The sequence below is a fragment of the Coregonus clupeaformis genome, chromosome 1, assembly GCF_020615455.1.
Source record: "Coregonus clupeaformis isolate EN_2021a chromosome 1, ASM2061545v1, whole genome shotgun sequence".
NCBI lineage: Eukaryota > Metazoa > Chordata > Actinopteri > Salmoniformes > Salmonidae > Coregonus > Coregonus clupeaformis.
The window spans coordinates 13,840,396-13,866,871 of NC_059192.1; the positions used below are offsets into that span (position 1 = coordinate 13,840,396).

At 40.6% G+C, this 26,476-nt stretch overlaps 1 protein-coding gene across 5 annotated transcripts; it reads left to right on the forward strand.

Annotated features, from left to right (window-relative positions):
• The first annotated feature begins 6,354 nt into the window (after positions 1 to 6,354).
• Positions 6,355 to 21,923, forward strand: LOC121533385 (phosphatidylinositol 3,4,5-trisphosphate 3-phosphatase and dual-specificity protein phosphatase PTEN-like). 5 transcript variants are annotated; one of them, XM_045206437.1, is made up of 10 exons: positions 6,355 to 7,115; positions 9,653 to 9,737; positions 11,457 to 11,501; positions 12,412 to 12,455; positions 12,586 to 12,824; positions 13,085 to 13,226; positions 16,348 to 16,416; positions 16,808 to 16,974; positions 17,211 to 17,441; positions 17,830 to 21,923. In XM_045206437.1, exons 1-10 carry the CDS (start codon positions 7,037 to 7,039, stop codon positions 18,013 to 18,015), a joined length of 1,287 nt encoding a protein of 428 aa, XP_045062372.1. In that variant the 5' UTR covers positions 6,355 to 7,036; the 3' UTR covers positions 18,016 to 21,923. The 5 variants fall into 5 exon arrangements, with proteins under 5 accessions (XP_045062372.1, XP_045062382.1, XP_045062422.1 ...); XM_045206447.1 differs by having other exon boundaries at positions 17,211 to 17,432; XM_045206487.1 differs by lacking the exon at positions 16,348 to 16,416.
• The last annotated feature ends 4,553 nt before the right edge of the window (positions 21,924 to 26,476 follow it).

The following is a 26,476-nucleotide window of genomic DNA, read 5'->3' on the forward strand; positions in this document are numbered from 1 at the left end:
TTTAACCGACTCAAGCTCACCCTCTTCCTCCTAGACCTCCTCTGCCTCTCTTTTTCCCTCCATTCCTCCTCCGTATTCCAAGTATACGTCTCCTTATGGTAATACTGCACTTCTCCTGACATACATCTTGTTATTGCCTTGTCAAGGGACGCCATTTAATCGGCTCTCACAATCTCCGTACAATCAGCCAAACCCCTCGGGATGTAGCGCTCAACAGCGCATCCCACTTGTAAATCCTCCCGTGCACACGACTGTTCCAGGAGGACCTGAATGAACCCGACTGTTCTTTCAAATTCCACCTCCCGCTTCCTTCTTCTTCTTCTTCTTCTTCTTCTTCTTCTTCAATGAGGTTTAACGGCGGTTGGCATCCACTTTGTTGCATTACCGCCACCTACTAGACTGAAGTACAACTCCCTTTTATTTTCCTTGAAAAATAAAATAAAGCAAAGCAAAGAAATACCCTACCATCTAACACTACACTCACAAATTCAAAAACTATTACTAATAATTAACCCCACCCTTCTCCACTAGGCCCAATGTAGCTCAGTTGGACTAGGGCGGCAGGTAACTTAGTGGTTAAGAGCGTTGTGCCAGTATCCGAAAGGTCGCTGGTTCTAATCCCCGAACCGACTAGGTGAAAAAGTCTGTTGATGTGCCCTTGAGCAAGGCACTTAACCATAATTGCTCCTGTAAGTTGCTCTGGATAAGAGCGTCTGCTAAATGACAAAAAAATAAAAAATATACTCACTCCTACCTCATGCCCTCAACCTGAAATGATGGGACATCACCACTTAACTCTTCTGCTGTCAAGTCTCGCACACCCGAATATCTCTTTGCCACCACAACCTCCATTTTCTTCGATTTACGTTCCATCCCTGCAGTACAATTAATAACCATTGCTATAAACGCTAAAAATCCAATCTTACTTTAACATATATCACTTGTTTGCCTATCCCACTGTACTAGTACATATCTCCTACTCTCACCACTCCCCCCCTTGACCCCTCTTCCTCTACTTTCTTCTCTGCCTCCGCATGGCCACCCCTACAATTAGCACATACCAATACCTTCCCCACTGCTTCACACTCTTTTGTCTCACACTTTGGAATCTCCCTCCTACATACTGCTGCCACATGCCCATAAGTTTGACACCTGTAACATCGTAATGTACTCGGCACATATGCTCGCACAGGATAATTTATATATCCAAATTTCACTTTGTCAGGCAAAGACTCAACTTCAAAACTCAAAAGAACAGACAATGACTGACAATGACTGACACTCTAGCCACCCTGTTTGCGTCGCACCAAACGACGAGCATCACACACACCGGGAATCATCTCCTTCAGTTGATCCACTTTTACATTTACTGCTACCCCAGTAATCACTCCTTTCAATGGCGCCCTTTTCTTGGGAGCGAAACAATAGGCCCTTTTCACGTGACGTCAGACAACTTCCGTTCTGCCGCGATGCAGGTTATGTTTACATCCGGTGTCGCTTAGGAACGCTTAGCTAGTAGCACATCATTATGGAGTTCACCCAGTCCCTTTCACATCTGCCACCAATACGACTTAACGACGTAGAACGACTTGCTGACAAGTGGTCCCTTACTTCAAGATCGAAGCTTGATAAAGGCTACAAGTTCTTCGTTGAAGGTTACCTGTTTGATTATGAAGGTACGTGTTTATCTTTATTTAGCTTAAATTAGCCCTATGCTAGCGAAGGTTATGAGCTGACGAAGTTTCTGTTTTGCAGCCTCTTTTTAATATTACTGCTGTTTGTATCGACCGTAAGATAAGAGTCAGTAATGTATTAATGGCTAATGCTGCGCCCTTTCTCCCAATCACTGTATTGAAACAGTCTCAAGTGTAGTTAACGGTGAGGTGACAGTGAGAGGGCGATGTTACAGGTCCATGAAGAAAAATGAGGAGGCTCATCGGCTTCAGGTTTCTCAGATAAACAGTTCTCTAACATTATGATAAGATAGGTTAAGATAGATAAGTTTTCTTTTTGTTGTGTTTTGCTGCGGTTGCAGATTTAATAAGAATGATTCCACAAAGTTCCACTGTGGATCAGTTTGTTTCTCAGTCTGAGCTCTGATTTTGTATCATTAAACTTAATACACAACGAAATTCTTACAAACCGATGTGGGTTGTTGACGGCAATAAAGACTGGGAAAGATTCTGTGATAACTCAAAATGTTCAAATTTTCGATAAGTGTTGGCACTACTTGTCAAAGGTTTCAGAACAGCCAATTTTTCTTAATTAAAAAAGAAATTGGGTTTTGAAAATTGTGTACAGTAGTTTATAATGAAACGCAGAAAAAATGTTTTGTAAGTACAGCACTAATTGTTATGTCTCTATGAACAGGTTACACTAGACTCTGCAGAGGTTCCTGTGGTACTCAATCACATGTCATGTTCCTGCTCTGCTGGGAAAGCACTATGTAATCACATAGTAGCACTTCTTTTTCAAAGTGCTCACTATGTTACCATGGGCTTTAAGACAGTGCCATTGCCTCTGTCATGCACCAGCGCACTGCAGACCTGGCACCGGCCTAGGACACAGGTCAGACATTATTTGTTACACTGATGCAGAACTTTGCAGTTTGTATTGACTTTTGACAATGTATTGTTCATCATTATTATATCACAGGGAATTGTACCAGAGGCCACCAATGATATGGCGGTGTGTAAACCAGCGGCTAAGAAAAAAACAAGTGTCAGAGCTGGTGTGAAGTGCACACTGTACCGAGCCTATGATGGTGAGTCTGAATGAGCCCCCGCCTGTACTAGAGCACAAAGACTTTAGTGCATTTCTAAAATAATACAAACATAAAAGTGATTATTATTTGTTACTTTTTATATAGACTTTCAGTGGATATTTTTTTATTTGTATTAGAAGCATGTACGAGACTGGATGAGTGTGGTTGTCTTTTTTTAGTGAAAAAGATAAGGTGGCATTTAATGAAATCTAAACTTGACATATCTCACTTTCATGCCAGGGCCTATTCCGGATCCTCACGTCATGGCCAGTGCTGAGAAACTGAAAGACATCCGTCCACAACCAGGGATTTGCAAATTGCTGCACGGGCTTGAGGGCCTTAATTTGGTGGACTCTAAATTTGGCCCTGTGCCATTTGGGTCTGTGCTTTCTTACCAGTGCCCTCTAGAATTAAGTAGAGATATTATTAAACACCCTGGTGCCAGTGAGTTTCCTCAGTTGCCTATTGAAGGTTACAACTTTAAATTTCCCATTGATTTTGAGCCCAACTACATACAACAATGTCATTTGGACAGCCTGATTGTGTCAGAGGAGATGTCTGCTGCTATTGAAGCAGAAACAAGAATGCAGTCAGAATGCCAGCTGTGGAGCCAGGTACGCAAACCCCCGACTGACAGCCAGCAGATTCCGTGAAATATGCCATGTTCGTGGGGGAGTTGTCTGCCAAGGCTTTGGCAACCCGCATTCTGAGAGGAACTCCTCAGACAGCTGCTATGAGAAGAGGGTTGGATCTGGAACCTGAGATACTGAGGCAATATTCTGATTTTTGTGATGTCTCTCTGAAACAATGCGGGGTCATCATCCACCCTGATTCACCTCACCTTGCAGCCAGCCCGGATGCTAAAGTCTTCTGCCCAACAGAAGCACCACCATTTGGTCTTGCTGAGGTTAAGAGTTGCGATGTTGAAAATGTTACCCAAGTTAAACACCTGATCACAGTTAAAGGCCAGGCCTGCCTTAAGAAGAGCCACAAATACTACTATCAGGTTCAAGGCCAACTCGCCTTAAGCAGACTTCAGTGGTGTGACTTCATTACAGATACCCGCACTGACTTCACAGTTGAGAGAATCTTTAGGGATGAGGAGATTATCCACTCAATGCGACAGAAGCTTGATCATTTCTATTATAACATCTACATGGATGTCTTCTTAAGTTATAAAACATAAGGCAGAATTTTATGTGTAAATAGTGTTAAGGTAAATGTGGAAGGTGAACCTTTGACATTTTTTTCTTTAACTGCAAATTAACTTGTCATATACTGTATATCTCCTATGTACTGAAACACACATTTTGAAAAGGATTGTGATGTAAATGTCGACATGTTTTTCTTTAACTGCAAATGAACTTAATTGTGTTATATACTGTATATCTATGTATTGAAATACAAATCTTGAAAAGGATTGCGATGTTGTAAATGCTCTTACCAAAATCAAAAAGGATTGGAAGCAGTTGCTTGCAAACATATATTTAATAGTTCCATCAGTGCCATGACACATAAGCACATAACATGGTTAATAGTTGGATATTTTTACAATATATCACATTAGGTTCATTAATAGCTATGAAAAAGTTATTACCCTTAACAAAAACATACAGTATAACATTAGATCAATTAAATTACCAACAAAGTTAATTCATATTTACATTTTTTTGTACATACAATACTGTAATATAAAAGTACTTCTATTTACAGCCCATCTAGCTTACTCAGGAAATATACAACTTCCAGTTGACAAAAACATCAGACTGGTTTGTCTCCTTTAATGTCAAGAGGTCCCTGATAGTTCGACATGAGGCAGCAGATGGCCCACAGCTGATTCACTGAACCCACTGTGGAAAGAGGAACAAGCCCATCCCAGATATGGTACTCCTTCACCCTCCGTATGGCCCTCTCGACTAAAATCCTCAGCCGGGCGATGGCCTGGGTCTTAAAAGTGTCCTCCCTGCTGAGCTGAGGAGATTTTTTTTAACATTCAGCTTTGACCAGGAATCAATATTTATCTAGCTATCATGCACAACAGTATTTGAATAGGTGAGTTACTATACATTCATGAATAAACTAACTGCCTAACAAAGGGTTAGATAGCTAGCTAAGTAAACTTGTTACATTACAGCCAGGCAGCAATGTAACGCTACCTTTTAACGTTATCGGTATCTGGTACTAAGTTGTTGTTAGCTAACGTTAGCCCACTTTTAAGTAACTAAGGCAGTGAACAATTATGAATTAACAATAACGTTAGCAAGTTACAAACCATTGCATATACGTAAACATTATTACTCTTAACTTTACTAATTTAACTTAAACGTACCTTTTGGAATTTCTTCAAGTAGCTAGCTTGCTAGTTAGTGGTCAACAGTTGTATTTTCGTTGAGAAGTCTCAGGTTACGGGCGAACGGAAGTGAAGTTAACCTGCTACGCGGAAAGGCGGAAGTTAGATGACGTCATCGTGAAAAGGGCCTATTCACAATTACCTCGCGCTTCCACTCTTGCTCATGTCCCTTTCAGCGTGAGGCTCGGCGCAATTTGCTTGACAGATGCCCCCTACCGTTTTGGAATAGAAACGGTCAAATAATTTCCTCAATGTTTCTGTGGAATAGGACAGTGTTGAACGAAGATTCTTCAAGGTAAAGAACCACACATGTAAAACTATGGATTTAATGAGATGGCTACAACTCATATGGTACAAAATAAGCTACTCCCCTATCATAAAACGTTTTTGTCTTTTTTTACTCAATGTGTAGGTCAGGATACTGTGCTTCGTGTTCCATGCAAATCTGACAGGTGGCGCCATAACACAACTATTCGCGCAAGTCCAGTGACCACAACTAGTACTCGCTCACAAGCTCCTGTCCGGGTAGAGAACTAGGAAAAGTCAAGGTACCAAGACAGACACTACATAATGTGCAATAACTGTATATTTTTGGTTCCTAGTCTATATGCATAGTGAAAAGGCTGCAATACACTGCAGAATGTGCAACAACTTGGAATTTGTCAAGTATCGAAACATTTAAATGGTGATAAGCGCAATGCATAGTGAAAGGTACTGTTTATTTCTTATTTTTGTTTCCTAATCTATACGCAAAGTGAAAAGGCAACAAACAAGGTATTGATTCCTCATCAAATACACCTGCAATTTGATCCAACTAGCTTATACAATGCCATGACACAATGGAATTACTTGTTTAAAATGGCTACATCAAATGCATCCAGCACACCGAGTATATAGTTACACAACGCAAAGTCTCTGATTTGATTATATATATGTCAATGTCATGAATCCTAAATGAAATATTGTAAACTTCCCTAATTATAGAAACACGTGACTATGATAGAGAAGCTAGTTCCCTGTTCTGTGCCCATGTCCTTCCGCCACAGATGAAAATAATTTCGTATAAATGCAATTATACAATGAAAGATACATATTTCGTTATATAATGTATTGCTTTGTCAATATATTCTGCACTATTTTACGTGTTGCCCTAGCGGTGTTTCGCCGGATAGATGTCTTTGAAGAACTACTTTACACTGCGGCATAACATTCTGTACAATCGTATCCCTTTTCAATTGGAACGGAAGCCATGATGGAAGTTTGCGAGTGCAGCCGGAGAGAAGCGAGTCAGTAGGGAGAGGGACGTGTCAGGCCAGGGAAGACGTGCAGGCCAGTAATAAAATATAAAAAAAATCACACAGATTTGTTAGCTATGTTTAAGGTGGAGGCTGTCAATTTTTCGGTCATATTTTTTAGTTCCGACGACGTGGATCGTTTTATCGGATGACTCCTTTTTTTTGTTGAAGAATTGACATGCTAGCTAGATGCGCTAGCCATATCTAGCTACGTGTGTGCCGAGATCGAGTGTGTGTCACAGTCAGACACTATTCTGGGCAAGGAACGTCGGGGAGATTTCTCTCCGCTTTTCTGGCATAATCACGGCGCCTTTGGCGAAATCAGATACTTGGTACTCTCTTAAAATACAACGGTTCGAGGGCTGGATAATTAATCACCTATTCATCTGGAGGATTTTGTGTCAAATTGTGGGATCTGGGAAGCCGGGCCTGTGGTGGAACGGAGTGAGGCCCTCCTTTATGACCCAGCAGCAGCAGAAGCTATTCTAGCTAGCACGGCTAGCTTAGCTAGCTGTCAACGTTTGATACCAACGGGATTGCGAGGGAGAAATATTGGCAGCATTTCATACAAAGGCAACAACAATACTTTCTCGTTATATAAAAACATTAAAGACTCCTGTGACAGATATGGCTGCAATCATAAAGGAAATTGTCAGCCGAAACAAAAGGAGATACCAGGAGGATGGGTTTGACTTGGACTTGACTTGTATCCTTTTTGTTGAATGGCCGTAATATTAGCTAGCTTTTATGTCTGACTAGTATGTTCATTTGTCTGCATTACCGTTACCTTCCTAACTAGCTATAATACCTAGATCGCTAACTTAACCTTTCTACAAAAAACGATTAGCTAGCTAACGTGAACTAATATTACTGAAGTCAGTGAGTATTAATTAAAAAATATATAGTTAGCTAGGCTAGCTAGCTATGTGAAAGCTAGCTAGGCAGCTAATGACAGAACGTCTGGTTGGTTGGCTCGCTTACTCGTCACTGGTTGGTCAACTAGCTGGCTGGCTAGCTAGCTAGGTTAATTAGCCAGCCAGGTTCGATGCTAACCTACTCTTTGCTAAATTGCTACAGTATTTGAGAACGGTGTATGTCCTGTGAAACTTAACGCAGCCTTGATAACTAGCTAGATCAATCCCATAGCTTGCATAACGTTAGCTTCGCTAGCTAGTAGTTTGCACGTCAATCGTCATCATGATAACTGAATGAGAGATTCAACATCATGGATAACGTAGCTGGCTAATGTCGTGGTAGATAACGTTATGTCTAGCAAATTTATCTTGATAATTTGAGGTCTTAATTAATTGTTTGGTTGATGTCAACTGAAAATGTAACCGGTTAGTTGGGTAATAATATAGTTAGCTTCCCCTGGATGGGGAACAAAGAGATCAACCTTTTTGCGACGCATTATTAAGGTCCTCTGGCTTACATAATAATGTAACGAGCTATAATGGATTAGATTAACTTTATATTCACAATCAGTCGTTCTCCTTCTAGCCAGACAAAGACCCAAAAGCATTGAATCATTATCAGCGTAAGGGGTAACTATTTATAATAGCACTTGCTAGTTGGTGGAATGTGCCAATTTCATGGCGCTTGAATGAACGTAATCAGTACTGTTAGACGATTGGTTTGGTTCTCTTCAGATGTCTTCACTTTTTTCGTCTAGCTTAATGAGTTCAGCATGTTTGTATTGATTTGATATATATAATATTAGGGATAAAGTGTTTAGTGACAAATGACAGGAAAAGAGAATTCTCTAAAATACTGTTCAGAAGTTGGCTATGTCTGAAATGCGTCACCTAACCTTGGTATGCAATCAAATGGTGAAAGTGTAGGTGCATGTAGAATACATAGATAAAAGCCAATTAAAGGTTATGAGCGTAATTGGATGGAGGAAGTGTGGCTTAGTACTGTTGTACAATATTAGCATGTTCAGTTATCTCTTGTACTTGAATTGGTCAACTTCTCTTTGCTGTGGCTATGACCCTTTGATGGAGGTTGTGTTCTCAGGAAGCTCTGTGCATTTTTAAAATGTTCTAAACAGAGCTGGGTTTGCCAAACTAAGTATTTTTGGAGTTATATGTATGAGTGAGACCATGGGATTATAGCTAAATCACCTTGTTCCATCAAACATATTTAGAGATATCTATTGTGCCAGACTTTGTGTGGTCATTGTGACAGTGTTCGGGAAGGCAGTGTAGCCATGGTTGTTCCTGTTATGTAATGATTCCACTCCAGTTCTAGGGTTTGGCTTTAAAATAGTGATGAGATTTCAAATTGGCAGCAATGCCTCCACACCAGATCTTAACTGTGCAATTACAAATATGAAAATGATTATCCTAAATGGTGTTGCTGGAAAATGGCAGGCCTATTTTATTTATTTATTTTATTTAACCTTTATTTATTCAGGTTAGTCTCATTGAGATAACATCTCATTTTCAAGGGAGATCTAGTCCAACCAAGAGAGATGCTTATGTTCTGTGACAATTGAATTGATCCCATTCATTCCATTGACTATTTATTTGATAGGAACAGTTACCTCATGTGAAGCTCTGCTCATGCTGACCAGTGCATTTGTCATTGCAGTAGTCTCGTGTACTTTTTGAGCATGACGTCATTGTGATTTTATGCCAGTTCAAATGTAAAGTACACTATCAGGATACGTAAGTTTGTGACGAGACGGCCCGTGTTTCAGTAAATGAACAGTAAACATGGAAGAATAATTTAGAGATCATGTTTTGTATGCGTTTCATATAGTAGTAGCCAATTCTGATGAATTATTTGACAAAATAGGTCATCTTTGTATGCATAAATCAATTTTTTGTGCATGGATATATTTCCCAAGTGAAAAGGCATGCGGAAATTAGAGCACTTGAGGTTTTTTATACCTGTATCGATGTGAGTGATGTAATGCTTTTTCTTTCGAAGAGGTGATGATGGTCTGCTCTGCTCTATATTACCCAGGCTCTGTCCTGTTCTCCATACTGCTCTGCCGTGATTGATCTGTCGTGATAAGCAATGCATGTATGATGTAAGCTATGATATAAGCCATCTATGTTTGGGCAAATCAAGGAGCTGTTTGTATTGTACGATGATTGTCTATGTGAATTGAATGCCGATTGCTAAACAAACATAATTGTGTGTGGGTTATTGTATTGGCCTAGGTGTGTGTAATTCCTTTCATTAGTCTGACCTTTAAGAAGCCAACCTCCTGGTTTCCTTGACTCCTGCATTCAGATATTTATCCTAACATCATTGCTATGGGCTTTCCTGCTGAAAGACTTGAGGGTGTCTACAGAAACAACATTGATGACGTAGTACGGTAAGTACTTCTCCTAAATGTTCATGTCGATGTCCCTGTCAAAAATAAAGGGGTTTCTTAGAATGTAAAGGAATGGGGAAAAAGTAAACTATGAAAACAGCAGGTAGGTAACATGTCTTAACTACCTTAACCAAACCCAATGGGCACAGTCGGCGAGGCTGAACATTTTAGAGGGCCCCATCTTGTTTTAAAAAAAAAAGAAATGTTATCATTTTTAAGCCAATTTCCTGCAAATCTCAGAATTTCTCAATGGCGGCAAGATATATTTTAGCATTTCTAAAGTACATTTCTGTTAATTTTACACATTTAGCCATGGCACTGAGAGAAAATGTTGCAGTTTTAAAGCTAATTTCCAGGGATTTTACGTATTCTGCCATGGGGCTGAGAGAATTTAGCAGTTTGTAAAGATATTTTCCGGCAATTCTATGCATTTTGCCTTCTTTTGCTCAAACTTAATAACAAAATCAATACTGTTAAATGTATTGTTTTTGGAATTTTTAGTTCCCCTGACTCTTTTGGTGAATGTTAGTTCTCAGAGATTATATTATTTTTTTAAAGTTATAGCTCCATTATCTTTTCTACATACTTTATATCTGGTTTAAGTCTTAAGTTTACACTGAAAATGTTTTTCCTTCCCAAATTATTATTATAATAAATGTTTTACAGTTGGGTCTTAGGTGTCCCAAAAACACGCTTAGGAGGCCTGCCCAAGGGTTTATATGGCAGAAAAATCCCTGATCATGTTTCTCACTGATTATCGTTATATGGGCGACAGAGGTCGGACTCTGAATATAATGTTTGAAATGCAGGCTGTCATGCCAGCTTCAGAGGCTTGCCTGATGTGTCAACTGAAACCAAAGGAGTGACCTGCAAGCCACCTGTGAACTTAACCTGACCCTGCTTGTTTTATTGTCCAAACAATTTCCTTTGATTTACGCAGGCCCTAAAAATTGTCAAAGACTCCAGCCACCCATGTCATAGACTGTTCTTTCAGCCACCGCATGGCAAGCGGTACCAGAGTGCCAAGTTTAGGTCCAAAAGGCTTCTTAACAGCTTCTAACCCCAAGCCATAAGACTGCTGAACAATTAATCAAATGGCTACCCAGACTGTTTGCATTGAGGCCCTTTTTTTTTTTTTACACTGCTGCTACTCGCTGTTTATTATCTATGCATAGTCACTTTACACCTACCTACATGTACATATTACCTCGACTAACCTGTATCCCTGCACATTGACTCGGTACCGGTATCCCCTGTATATAGCCTCGTTATTTGATTGTTACTTATTTAGTAAATATTTTCTTAACTGCATTGATGGTTAAGGGCTTGTAAGTAAGCATTTCACGGTAAGGTCTACACCTGTTGTATTCGGCGCATGTGACAAATAAACAATTTGATTTGAGAATGTAGACTCAAAGGTGTGGGCTTTTGGAAATGTGAACAGAGAAAACAACCTTTGTCATTTCCCAGAAGCTGTCGTTTTTAGATGTGAGCCAACCTGAGCAACCAACGTACCCTACTGATAGTCGATGTTGTAACACTGTATTATTTAGCTTGTCTGAGAGCCCGTCAGTCTGCCCCCCCTGTCTGCGCCATGCTGTCATTATGCTCAGTTTAAGCTAGTGATTTAGAGGGCCGTTAGTGTTGAAAGGTTTAAGTCGGACCAGAATTAGCTCAAATGTGTTCTGGATGGAAAAGTAATTATCTTCTCTCTCTCAGGTTTCTGGACTCTAAGCACAAAAATCATTACAAGATATATAATCTGTGAGTACCCTGGTGTCTGTCTATTTTGCTTGTGCATATGCAGTATGGTCAGCGGCGGTTGCTGTGCTGCAAAGTTGTCTGATGTAATGCAGAAAATGTCTGTGGAATATAGGCCTGGAGGAGGAAAAGCCCTTCTGTTTTAGAATGTAAACCACAGTAGCCACTTATTTGCCTTTAGTCATCAGGGCCCAGTTGTCTATCCGGTTTTTGCCTATCGTATAGGATTAATGCATAGAAAGCGTGAATAGAACGGGAGTCCCCATTTTAAGTCAATGATTCGTCTGTTCTATTCATTCTATTTCTATGAGTTGAATCCTATTCATTAGGCGAAATACAGATAGATCACTTTTGAAATATAGGGCCCAGTGGTTCTTTGTGGATAGGCCTAAGCATTGTTCTGAAGGGTTAGAACATAACCGTTTGGTATAGTTTTACCCTGGAAAAGGAATTTACAACGTCCTACTTACTCAGTATGAAGTCGTTACCTAGTATAATAATAATATAATAATATGATATGCCATTTAGCAGACGCTTTTATCCAAAGCGACTTACAGTCATGCGTGCATAAATTTTATTTTGTGTATGGGTGGTCCCGGGGATCGAACCCACTACCTTGGCGTTACAAGCGCCGTGCTCTACCAGCTGAGCTACAGAGGACCAGTAGACTCACTGCGAGCTGCAAAGATACTAAAGTACCTCAGGTTTCTCATTGATAACAATCATCTTAACTTAGTGAACATGAGATGTAGAGAGAGTGCAATAAAGACAATATATATATTATTTAAGTTGGCTGAAGGGGGGTTGCAGTTGCTGTAATAATCTGTATGCTGATGAATCGATTATACAAATGAAAGAATGCTCCCCTTTGTAGTCTGCTACTATAACAACATTTTTGTTTGTCCCTTTATAGGTGCGCTGAGCGACATTATGACGCAACCAAATTCAATTGCAGAGGTGAGACATTACATCGCAGTGAAACCATCATCACTTTCATTCAGGCTGTCATTGATTCGTTTAGTCTTTCACTAAAAACCCATGTGTGACAATATCTAACTGAGCTCGGTCTATCTCCGTCTCTCTCCAGTTGCACAATATCCATTTGAGGATCACAATCCTCCCCAGCTGGAGCTGATCAAACCGTTCTGCGAAGATCTTGACCAGTGGTTAAGTGAGGACGACAATCACGTGGCGGCGATTCACTGTAAAGCTGGAAAGGGACGTACGGGTGTCATGATCTGTGCTTACCTGTTACACCGGGGCAAGTTCCTCAAAGCACAAGAAGCTCTGGACTTCTACGGAGAAGTCAGGACCAGAGATAAGAAGGTACATTTTATTGTTCCAGTCTGGCTGCGTTTACACAGGCAGCCCAATTATTATATTTCTTATCTAAATGGTATTTTTTGACCAATCAGATCAGCTCTGAAAAAGAGCTGATGTGAAAAGATCTGACGTGATTGGTCAAAAGGCTTATCTTCATAACTTGAACATTTTCGAGGCTCCTATAAAGGCTTCAAATCGTAAAAATCCTCTTTACTGATGGAGAAAATCTTCAGTTTCACTAAGTTTTTCTCTGTCCCATTCAGGGAGTGACAATCCCCAGCCAGAGGCGCTATGTCTACTACTATAGTCACCTTCTAAAGAACCAGCTGGATTACAAACCAGTGGCTCTGCTCTTCCACAAGATGGTGTTCGAGACGGTGCCCATGTTCAGTGGCGGAACATGTCGTAAGTGATTTCCTTGTCAATCCTGTTTCTTTCCTGTATCCTCCTGACCTTTGGCTTGTGTGCTACTGGCTTTCACACTTTCACAATGTGAGCTTCAGTTAATTGTCCTGCCTCTGTTCTCTGCTTTGCTCTGCACAGCTTTGCTTCTCGATGTTGCATGTTCTTTTGCCGTTTTCTCCATGCAAAGCTGACATTAACCACAGTGGAACGTACCGTTTTGCAATGATGGTTATGCTAGTCAAACTGGTGTGGTTTCACTGCTATTATTTTGCTTGGCTCACTGGTCATTTGACTTGGCAGTATAATCAGAGAATAAGGGGTTTATTCGTGCGTTCAAGACAGCTGGGAACTGGGGGGGACGACCGACAAGGTCAAATCATGACGTCAATGATCTTCAGGTCAGAAAGTCGGAGCTCTAGAAAGTTTCCGACTTGGAATTTCAAGTTTGGGTGACAATTCAAAAAGATTTTTCCCAGTCTGAGCTCTTTTTTTCCCCTCTGAGTTCCCAGTTGTCTTGAACGCACTGAAGTCGTAATTCGGAGATTTCAGAGTTCCCAGTTGTTTTGAAGGCGGCATATACCTTGCTGGATTGCCAGAAGACTTATATGGACCTATGATATAGTGATGAGGGTAAAAAACGATATATTGCAATATTATTTTGGAATTATACTGAAGAAAAATATAAATGCAACATGTAAAGTCTTGGTCCCATGTTTCAGAAATATTCCATACGCACAAAAAGCTTATTTCTCTCAAATGTTGTGCACAAATTAGTTTACATCCCTGTTAGTGAGCATTTCTCCTTTTCCAAGATAATCCATCCACCTGACAGGTGTGGCATATCAAGAAGCTGATTAAACAGCATGATCATTACACAGGTGCACCTTGTGCTGGGGACAATAAAAGGCCACTCTAAAATGTGCAGTTTTGTTTCACAACACAATGCCAAAGATGTCTCAAGTTGAGAGAGCGTGCAATTGGCATGCTGAATGCAGGAATGTCCACCAGAGCTGTTGCCAGAACTGAATGTTAATTTCTCTACCATAAGCCGCCTCAACGTTGTTTTAGAGAATTTGGCAGTATGTCCAACCGCAGACCACATGTAACCATGCCAGCCCAGGAACTCCACATCCGGCTACTTCACCTGCGGAATCGTCTGAGACCAGCTACCCGTACAGTTGATGAAACTGAGGAGTATTTCTGTCTGTAATAAAGCCCTTTTGTGGGGAAAAACTCATTATCATTGGCTGGGCCTGGCTCCCCAGTGGGTGGGCCTATGCCCTCCCAGGCGCCCCTGCCCAGTCATGTTAAATCCATAGGTTAGGGCCTAATTCATTTATTTCAATTGACTGGTTTCCTTATATGAACTGTAACTCCGTAGAATCTTCTAAATTGTTGCATTTTATATTTTTGTTCAGTGTACGTTATATCGATACATTTGACTAATTATTACTTTTTTGGTAGCTAGCTCTAGTTGGCTGTACCTGCGGCAACAAGTGTTTCCCCTAGAATAGTTTCCAGCAGCGGTGGCACAGTTAGCGTGGTGGGTGGTAGTGGACCTTGGCCAATGGCGCGGCCTCCAACCCAACATTTTAGAGGCCCTCCACTTGGCCGCAGAAACAAAATGTTGCTGTTAAAGCTAATTTCCTGCAATTCTATACATTTTGCCATTGCTTATGTCATGTTATGCTATCTGAGTGAGTCAAATATTTTAACAAAATCAATGGGGGCCCCATGCCATGACATATTTTGAATTTTAGATTCTCCCTGACTGTATAGTTAAAATTTTTTGGTGGTTCTCAAATATTATCTTATTTTAAAATGTATAGCTCCGTTATCTTTTCTAGATACTTTATATCTGGATTTTAGTCGTTTAAGTTTATACTGAAAACGTTTTACCATCCGGAAAATTATTTTCTTTTTACAAATCCTATTTTTTGGAGTGGCGGCAATGATTTAGTTTCAGCGGCCTTCCGCTGCTAAATAAATATAGGGGAAACACTGGCCAAAAGTATAGCTTGTTCTTCATCTTCTTTTTAAATAGTGAGCCAACATGTTTTCAGCACTTTTATTACCATGACTCATTAAAACAAATGTTCTCATGCTCTCTCTGCAGCAGAGATTTAGTGAGCAATATGTTTGGAACATCAAATCACAATCAAATCGCAGTATCGAATCGCAATGCATATAGAACCGTGCGAATCGCAATACAACTGGTGTCGGCACCTAGGTGTGGTGATAATATCGTATTGTGAGGTCCCTGGTAGTTCCCAGCCCTACTATGCTATAACAACCCCCGACTCTGTGTGATTGTCGTCAGTGGCTGCTCTTGTCAGCTGTGTCTGGCGTTTTAACCTCTTCACTTGTTTACCCATATTTCTATCGGTTGACCTATTGCCTGGGGCAAGTGAACTGAGCAGCCTTTTCTGAGGTTGGCCTATTGGGCAGGTTAATTTATTTATATAACCAAAAAACAAGTGAAATCACAAAGAATTCCAGTACTGGTCTTTCTGATTCCTCCATTATGTGTAGGTGAAAGGCAGGCAATATATGGCACTTCTGCTTGTAAATAGCTCATTTACATTTTCGGGCAAATGAAAAATACCCCTGACTTGCTGATTGGCAAGTGCCTTTCAGACTTTAATGTCAATCCCTGTTATTTTAGCCCTATTCTGCACACACACACACACACACACACACCCTATGTGGTAAGTTCACATGGCACAACACGCAAAGTATTGAAGTGGTTTTAATTTCAACGCCCAAGCCCCTGCCCCTCATAAAATGATTCTTAGTAAATGCGAGTAATGCAAAGATTGTTTTCTGGAAAATGTTAGCTGATGCTTTTTAAGGCCTATATGTTAGGAAATGCATTACTATGAATATTATGATTGCTTTAAGCGCTGTTACATAATTATTATACTAGTTAAGGTCCTAATAACTTGATAACGGGACGTTGCTGTCCGCATGTTGAAATGGTGAGTTAGAATGGGTTTATGAATGGTTGTAAGCATGTATATTCTACAGTGTGTTTGTACATAGCCCTGATGATAACCCAGCTGTACCTAAACCCAGGCAGGGCTGCCGCAGGACTCTGTTAATCTCCTTTTCTCTTTCCAAGGGGACACTTCCGTTAAAAACAAGAGTGAGCAGATTCCACATGGTTTCAGGAAAGGGAATTGGCACTGGGGTAATACTAATCAGCTTTTCATCCAATGTTTACCTGTTGACTACGAGGTTGTTGTCGGTTTTTAAGTTGGTGTTGAACTTGGTATGGTAACTATCACCTCTGCCCTCCCCCCCCACCACCACCCACCACCTCAGTGGACTGATCCTAGAGCCGAAGTGCTCCCTTATATGAGCTTGGTTTTGGTCAACTCTTCTCTTCTTAGGGCCCTTATAGCATGTTATTGTAACTGTCTTTTCTATATTTAATATTCCTGGCAGTGGTACTACGTAATTCTATCCATTTTCTTTTCGGTCCTCCATTCCTAATTTACCGAGATGTAAATAATATGTACTTGCTTGTAGTTGCTGTGTCTCCACCAGGAGAGTGACTGGTGTTAACTTGTTGTTCACAGATCCTCAGTTTGTCGTGTACCAGCTTAAGGTAAAGATCCACACGTCCAACCCGGTGAACACGCGGAAGGAGGAGAAGTACGTGTTCTTCGAGTTCCCCCAGCCGCTGCCTGTGTGTGGAGACATCAAGGTGGAGTTCTTCCACAAACAGAATAAAATGATGAAGAAGGTGTGGTTCTTGATTGTACGATTAGATTTTTATATGCATATTAAATGAGGTATTGTAGCCTATTCTGATTCACTGAGGGATGGCAAGATTTAACTGAAAAAAACACATCATGAGTTATGATTTTGGATTGGAGTATAGCCTATATTTTGTGTCGTGGTTGAGATAATGTAACTGCTTTTTGGAGTTAAGTTTTCCCTTATATTCACCTCTCCCTCCTCCATGTGTTTTTCCATCAGGACAAGATGTTCCATTTCTGGGTGAACACCTTTTTCGTCCCTGGACCAGAGGAGAACTTTGAGAAGGTTGAGAACGGGACGTTGCCAAAGGAGCAGGCAGGAATCCAAACAGGAGGAACGGGGGAAAACGACAAGGATTACCTGATCCTCTCACTGACGAAGAACAACCTGGACAAGGCTAACAAGGATAAAGCAAACAGATACTTCTCCCCCAACTTCAAGGTCAGTCAGGTGAATGAGACTTTCTTTGATTGGGGGGGGTTGGGAAAAAATACCTTTTTGATAAATGTTTGGAGAAATATTTGACTAATGTTTTGTGCCAAGATGAATGCGCGGTAACACTTTATTTGGATAGTCCATCTATAGAGCCTCTACAGACTATCTACTAAACTTAACCCTTATTCTAAACCTAACTGTAACCTTAGCAAGCAGTTGCTTATCAACAGATTTGTTTGTTGATAGTATGACCATCTTTAGAGCATCTACAGATGGACTATCCAAATAGTGTGACCAAATGCTCTCGCCGCTTCACTCAGATGAAATGTAGTTTCCCCTTGGTATAGAGCCATTGCCATGTTTCAGTATGTGGATAATAATGTTGTTTTCTCTGGAACTCCAGGTGAAGCTGTACTTTACCAAGACTGTGGAGGACATCTTCAACTCTGAGGCCAGCACTTCCACCTCGCTAACGCCAGACGTTAGTGACAACGAGGCGGACCATTACCGATACTCTGACACCACAGACTCTGACCCGGAGAACGAACCGTTCGACGAGGAGCAACACACGCAAATAACAAAAGTGTGAGATTTTTATGGGAAGTAAAAAAAAAAATATTAAAAAAATACGTACTTTCAGAGGGGAAAAAAGGAACTTGAATATAAACTGAAAAGCAAGTACCTTTTCCCCCACCAACCTACGGCAGCAGGACATTTGCGTCACGGAATATGCCACCAATTTTAGGAACAATAATGCTGACCAAGTTTTCTTTATTCGTTTGAATTTTTTTGCCCCTCCCCAGCTCGTTCATCCGGAAAGTATTGACACCGTTGTTGAGTGGGAAAAGGTTCAGTAGCTGTAATGTAATATACCTTTTTGTGTCAAAGACTAGAGAAGAAGATTTCCGCTATCAGGAGATGTGAGATCCGGTATGGGAAAGGCTTATTGGAAATCTAAATTTCACTGCTCCATCTCCTGTGGAAACCAAGGCCAGTGCTTCTGTCACTTTCTCCCCCTTCATCCATTGCCCTCCACCATGCCCCTACCACCCCCACCTACCACCCCTTCCATCCTGTCTACTGTGAATGCTTCTTGTGCTTTTTGCAGGTGGTCTCACATGAGTTTGTGCAGTGTAAACTGCATGTTAGAATTTCTCCAGTCGACTTATGATTATTATTATTGTGATTATTATAATTATTAAGCTACATGACATCTAACCAATGTCCATTCCTTCTATCGTGTCTGTTCAAGGTATGCAGAAACCCAGTATCACATGTATTGTTGACGTTTTTATGTTTAGAGAAATAGAAGACAAAACGGCAGGGAAGCCAGTGTTGCAATAGCGTGAACACTATAGTTAAACGACAAACGGTGTGCATGTTATTGGAATCCATGTTTAATAAATTGTATACCATGTAAAAAAAAAAAATGAAAAGAAAAGATTTCTAAAGTCATTTAAGATCTGATTGTATTTAGCCAGGAGGTCAAAAATTGCATCCTTTATTTTCATGGTATCTGCAGGTATAATTTGTCTTTTGACAAGCCATTTAGAATGCCCTTGTGTTTTTATGATACAGTACATAGCGTGTACCCCCCAATGTTAACGGTAACATGATACAGTTTTGGTGATCATCACGGAGGACAATGGTATCATGTTTTGAATTCATGTTCAGTGTGTCATGTACTTATAGAGGGGTAATCTGTTCCAAATGTGTACCTTATAACATGCTGTACTACATCATGTATCAAAACCTGCATTAGTGCATCTGGGTCGGTTTCCCGCCTCAGTCTCTAGAACGTTTTTTTGACAAACTGCACTTTTTGTGATCTTAGTATGTGCATGGACGCACCAGAAGTGGTGATGCTGACCTATTCTTGACGAGTGTTCAGTAAAGCCAATAGGCTTAGAGGTGACGCTTGGTCAGAGACTGAGGCGACAGAGAGGGATTGAATGTAAAGCTTCGTCTGTGAACCGATCCAGGGGTGTTAATGCAGGTTTTGATCAACCCAGGAGTGGATAATATGTGAACTTAGGAGCTCTTTTTAGGTTTCTTTCTCTTGAGACATCAGATCTTTGGCTCCTTGAACGACTTGTTTTGCAGCCTTATCGTATTTGGTCCAATGAGATCCGGATCACTTGTACATCCAACAAAAGGTGCTGAAACTGCCAAGCTGCATGCTTACGATCCAACAATAACGGAGCCAAGAATCTGTACCTATCAGATGGTGCAAATAACTTCAGTGGAATACACTACTTCTGTGTGAGAACTTTTAACGTGCACGCCCACGTGCATTCTTCTGCAGTTGCTGTCCCTAATTGGCTAGAGTTATTTCCCTTTTTTCTGTTCTCCTTTTCAAAAACAGGTTTCATTCCGTTTGGGAATGAAATTAGCGCAGCTACAGATTTGACAAAGTCTTGTGCTTGCTTAAGAAATATAAAGAGCCCTATATATGCGAATATTTAAATATGTATCATTTATTTTCAGCATGCCAAATTTTTTGTAACACCTGGCCGGTGACCTGCCATGGGCCAGACCCAGGAATCTTCACTGAGGGTAGTGATGTAAGCTGCCTTTTTCCTGTACTCTTTGACATTAAGGCTTCCCTCTTTTCAACAATCCATCGCACATGCCGTTTCATCTCGACTTGTTTTAGAAAGACTACTTTCCCTAGGTGTCTGTTAGTTTCTTTGTTGTTTTCCTTCATCGCAAAGTGTACACTAGCCAACCCAGGAACACTTCATCTAGAATTCTCTTTTTTTTGTTTACATTTTATGACATCACTGAAAACCTGCCAAAAGTAAGCTTGATAATTATTTCTTTTTGTTTGTTTTTTTTCTTTGTGGTTTAAGGCGGGCCTATGGGAGATATTCTTTGCCTTACTTGAAGTTGACAATGCTTACTCTGCTATTGCTTTGAAATCTACCATTCTGCCCAAGCACTGACTTGATAGTTAAAGTACTTATTTAAAGCTACTATTAATAGAGCAATAGACTTTTGCACTGTTACAGGGTTTTGCAGGGTTTCAGTCAGTGGTTCACAGTATTCCCCCCCCTTGTTCCCCTCAGTAAAACAAAAGCCTTGCGATCAGTGAAGGACAGTGGAATAAAATGGCTAGGTGTACCTTAATCTTGTATTCATGCATCCCCCATAGAAACAAAAAAGTGTTACTTTGACTGAAGATGTCCTGACCGTTTTTATTATTTTTTAAAAATAAAATAAATAAAAATCTGGAGAAAAAAATTGAATTAACTATTTATGACGGTATTCATGTTTTCTGGTAAAGACTGCAGGTAAACTATCGGGCAAAATAAAAAAAAATAATGATCTGGATAATTTGCTTACTATTCTGGATGTTCAGCAGCTTAAATGAATGAATCTATTCAATGGCCTCACTATTAAGGAGCTGATGTTTAAGAGACGTTTCAACTTCATATTCATCTCCAGTTTTTATGTTTAGTAGTAAAAAAAAAAAGACTAAGTGTTTCTAATGACGACAGCGGTGTGCATCGTGTGATTTTTAACCAATTATGAGTAGGCATTGCCTAGTAATTGTCTAATTGGTTGATGTCGTTGGAAAAGCTTAGAGGAAGATTAGTGTTTCCAATGACGTCAACCAATTAGTAGGCAATGCCTACTTATTATTGATTAAAATCACACGATGCACACCGATGTCATTGGAAACACTTATCTTCCTCTCTTTACTACAAAACATAGAAACACGCCATTTTCACATATGTTGACGTTGGGGTGGTGCTGGAGATATAGAAATGTCCTTATAAGGCCACAGGCTGTCCCCTAGACATCTGTAGCCCCGCTTCTCAAAACATGTTACCACAGTACCTTAATATAAAGTACAAATTCCTACGGGAACCTTTGTGGCATGGGTTAAAACTTGAGTTCACAGGCAGCATAAAAAATTAAGGTTCAGCTTTAAAACAATGTAAAATCATTTTAAAGGTGCCAGTGTGTAGGTTAAGTTTCTTGTCACTAGTTTTTAGCTGATTTGTGCAATATGTTATAATGATGCCTGTGGTTGCCACAAAGTGCCTCTCGTTTCCTGTAAAAAAGAAGACATCTTGTTAAATACTGTTCTAGAACATGTCATGCATGCAGATGGAAGGGGTGCAATAAATCAAGAGGCGTTACCTGCAGAAATGGGCGGGGCTACCTCCCTCCCGCCACTCCATTGTTTTGTTTAGGGTTTCATTTCTCCCTGGGATACATTTTGTGCAGAGGTATGTTGGCTATAACTCATTCTATTTTCAGTCTTTAAAAAAACAACAGCCTTATTCCATTTCAGCCTGTTCGGATACTATTGTGCTGTGCAACAGTTGCTCTGTGTGTAATGCTATGCACTGAGAATACACAACCAACGATGTAAAATAGAAAAACTTGTACATGTTATAATTATGCTCATACAAATTAGATGTCTGTTTGTTATTGTATGTGTAAACTGCCCTTTATCTTAGTGTTATAAACTTCACATAAATCCAATCAAGTCTCGTTCTTGTCATTGTGTGAGACCCGATTTTGTGTGAGACCATCATATCTTATGATGACGCTGACCAGTAGGACGAGAATTCTTCGTCTCAAATACATTTGATGTATATTAATGCATTCTGATTTTACGTTGAAATCAATAATGAAGACCGCTAGCTATGGAGGAGAGGGATGAGCTGGGATGACCCTGTGAGTGTGAGCTGGTGTGCAAAGCCTCTATGTCATTATGGCGTCAGGTTCTTTCTTTTTTCCACGCCGGGAAATGTTTACTGCTGTGTGTAAATAGCTTGCTTTTAAGATGCCAGAAGTTTGTGAGAAAATCATGTCGACGGTCTGGCTTAGGGGACCTATGAGTGGGATAATGAAGTGGGTGTATACACTGACTACAAGCCCTGTAAATTTGAATGACCTCTGTATTGGAAACATTAGGCCGTGTTATCCAAAAATAATAGTGCTATCACCATACAATGTAAGTATGATCAGGTGACAACATGATACTTTCAAGGGCAGTGCTGTGCTATTGAGTGAATTCATTACTTGGTGATGTATGCATCAAATGTCCACTGATTATTTAACACAGGAAACTAAGGCGTTCTCTTCACTGTCTGCTAATACTATCCAGTGTTCCTATTGCCAGTGTGAAGGGTTCACCATTTTGTATCTCTTCTGCCGCCTTTGTTCTAGGATGTGGAAGGCAACAATTGGAATGTGTTTTTCCTGCAAAAGACAGCAATTTGGGTGGCCTGGTCTTTTAAAATGATAGGAAAGACATGTCTTATGGAATTGTTCTTTGTGACATTTCAACAGAAATAGGAATTGTGGATACCAAGTATGTGGAGAAGTGTGTGCTGCCTGCTAGCGTGTACGTGTACAGAAACCCCTCAATGATGTTAGAATGACATTGACACAGAGGACAGTTAGTCATAGATGAACGTTCCCCATCCCCTCCTGTATAACCAACTGCTCTGCCTCCATTTGTCGTTACAAAACACAACCACATCCCCCGTGGAAGCTGATATTTTCAGCGGTATGAAAAATACTATCTCTCTAGCCTGTTGATAATCAAATTCCCCATGCGGCGCCCCTCAACTCAACTGCACCATTTCAGCTCATTGGTTCCAGTTTCCTTGTTGCCTTCTCTCCAATGCATTGTTGAACTGATTTCAAGTGGTAGCAACCAATGATTGATCTTCATGTGAGTTATGGGTTTGTGGTTATATTCAAAGGGACTCTGTGATTTGACAACAGCTAGCATCAGATATGTCTTTACAATCCACATGGACTGAATGTAAATGAAGTATAAGACTGTGTATTAATGTCTGTTGGTTTGAGTACACACAGAACCTGACAATGTTTCATCCCTGGTGTTTGATGCAGACTGAAAACTCAGAAAGCTGTATAATAGGCCTGGTGAGCTCAACATGTCTTACAGGGACAACCTGAGAGACTGAAAATGGGGTCCCTCACTATCTCTGTGACAAAACAGTCAAAACATCCTTCAGGTTTCCTTTCAATAAAAAAGAAAAATGAGGCAAAAGGACCTCTTCAGCTCGTAAAAAGGATCCAGGCCTGATGTTTTGTCCCCGCAACTCTTCCAAAGTCAGACAGTGTCTGGTGTCTGGGTTTCAGGCGACCGTCCGAGCCACCCTCAGTCACCCTCATGTTTGCCTATGATAACCATTGTCTGAGGAGGATAAAAGGATCCTCATTGGCTGAGGGAATGACAAATGGAAGCCACTGGTACCACAGGAGGTTGGTGGCACCTTAATTAGGGAGGACGGGCTCGTGGTATTGGCTGGAGTGGAATGGTATCAAATACATCACATGGTTTCCTTGTGTTTGATGCCATTCCATTCGCTCCGTTCCAGCCATTATTATGAGCCATCCTCCCCTCAGCAGCCTCCACTGACTGTACACAGGGACAACCGCACGTCCCCATGTCACGGCACATTAGCTTTCAATTAACCCTCCATGGAATCTGGCTGGTAATGTCTCCCTATCTATTTATATGGTCTTCTACAAAGTTCAAAACAGAGAAGGGTGTCTGTATGGGATTTGTGTGGGGGGGGGTGGGTGTTTTTTTTCCTGCTCTGCAGCCTCAGTCAGATACAGATACATCTGATTAATAAAGTGTGGCCTGGTTGGCTGCCGGTGCAGTCAAGCATGTTTGTTTTGTGAGGCTGTGACTGACTGAGGCTGAGTCACCTAACTAAGCACAGCAGCAGCACCACCACCACCACTAGGGAAACACCCTCAGAGGCCTGTGACATAACTGATATTTTTTGTCATGAATCTTGTCCTGGAGGCAGAAGTGAGCGATTTCCTATATATGGACCAGCTGCAAAGTCAAAATTGGCTATATCGTAACATTTATGAAAATAAAAATTTGCTTTTTGTTCCTAATTTAAGCCCAGCTAACACATTTGGCTCCTTGGAAGTTGTAGGAACATATGTTTTTGGTTTCACATTGTGGGAACAAAGCCATATGTTTCCTGACCGGTAAAACAACGTTTTTTTAAACGTTCTGAGAACAGAAATGATCATTTCGCCTGTTCGGGAACATTTATTTGTAGGTTGCAGGGAGGTTCTAAGAACGTTTTACTCTGGTTCCTTTAAAGTTTTTCTGGGAGAAATTATAGGTTACTTTTGGGTTTTTGAATAACTTCCTTAAAATGTCCACTGAATGTTTCAATAAGACTTCATAACACTGCAAGCTTATTTTGGGTAAACTTTTTTTGAACTCCAAGCTCAGATAGGACACATGGAAATTCATTTCCTTAGACATTAATCATGCAAACACATTTATTTTTTATTGAGACACAGCATCAGTGCAGTTTGAACCTATGATCTTCTGTTGTTTATCCATGGAATTAGTCCACTGTGCCACCAGGACGGAGTAAACATGCCATGTTTTTTACGCATACAAAGCTGTTCATTTTAGTCTATTCAAACAGACCCCATTTCAAAGGAAACAATCACTCATTAAGATCAGTTGTGGCCAATTAGTGGGCGCGGCCAACACACCTGAACACATTTAACAAGATAGAGGATGGAGAGAGTTTTGTTGATGCTGAGAACAGAATGTATATGTTTTTAAATAACATTATTAGAACGTTCTCTGAACGTTACGAAAGTTTTCTGTTTTTTATGGAAAGTTTTCTTAACATTCTCTGAACAATAAAAACATTACTTTAAATAGAACCATGAGGAAACCTGTAGGAAACATTATGCTGAAGTACTCAAATTCGCACAGAAGAATGTCGTTTCTTAACGTTCTCTGAACTTTGAGAACATTCCCAATGTCAAACCAGATGGACAACGTTCCTAGAACATTACCAAAATGTAAATTAAACGTAACTATGTTTGAACTTTTAGGAAACGTTCTGTTAAAGTAATGAAATACCAAGAAAACACTTTTTTTGTCAAGTTCCTTCAAAGTGCTGAGAATTTCCAAAGCCAAGCAACTATCCTGCACCATTACCAGAAAGTTTTGGAAAGGTTGTATGCAAAATAACCATAGGACAATCACGCACACACCTAGCTCTAAAAAAACATATGGTTCTCAGAACGTTGTGCGCTAGCTGCCAGGTTAGGGTTAGACATTAGGGTTAGCAGTGTGGTTAAGGTTAGGTTTAAAATCTGATTTTATGACTTTAGTGCTGTTGCTAGCTAGTGACCACTCTGCAGAGCTGCCTCCAGTACATGAGACATCCCAATAAATGCCACACTGCTGCCGGTGCAGTCAGGCATGTTTGTTTTGTGAGGCTGTGACTGAGTGAGGCTAGGCTGAGTTACCTAACCAAACACAGCAGTGGCAGCACCACCACTAGGGAAACTCCCTGAGAGGCCTGTGACATAACTCACTCCCACACGCCTAGCTCGATCCAGCATCCAACCTTCCCCTCCACAGGCTTAGAGAGAGAGCGGGAGAGATACAGTGAAAGTTTTCAGACCCCTTAACTTTTTACACATTCTGTTACGTCACAGCCTTATTCTAAAATTGATTAAATTGTTTTTTTCCCTCATCAATCTACACACAATACCCCATAATGACAAAGCAAAAACAGGTTTGTAGACATTTTTTAAAAATGTATAAAAAAAAAAAAAATTACATTTACATAACTATTCAGACCCTTTACTCAGTACTTTGTTGAAGCACCATGGCAGCGATTACAGCCTCAAGTCTTCTTGGGTATGACTCTACAAACTTGGCACAGTTGTATTTGGGGAATTTCTCCCATTCTTCTCTGCAGATCGTCTCAAGCTCTGTCAGGTTGGATGGGGAGCTCCGCTGCACAGCTATTTTCAGGTCTCTCCAGAGATGTTTGATCGGGTTCAAGTCTGGGCTCTGGCTGGGTCACTCAAGGACATTCAGAGACTTGTCCCGAAGCCACTCCAGCGTTGTCTTGGCTGTGTGCTTAGGGTCGTAGTCCTGTTGGAAGGTGAACCTTCGCCCCAGTCTGAGGTCCTGAGTGCTCTGGGGCAGGTTTTCATCAAGGATCTCTCTGTACTTTGCTCCGTTCATCTTTCCCTCCATCCTGACTAGT

Bases quoted from the DNA above. Each gene is read 5' to 3' on its own strand.
- LOC121533385 (XM_045206437.1), top strand. From the start codon at position 7,037: ATGGCTGCAATCATAAAGGAAATTGTCAGCCGAAACAAAAGGAGATAC. The intron at 9,738-11,456 runs GTAAGTACTTCT...TCTCTCTCTCAG, and splicing joins AACATTGATGACGTAGTACG to GTTTCTGGACTCTAAGCACA. The intron at 12,456-12,585 runs GTGAGACATTAC...GTCTCTCTCCAG, and splicing joins AACCAAATTCAATTGCAGAG to TTGCACAATATCCATTTGAG.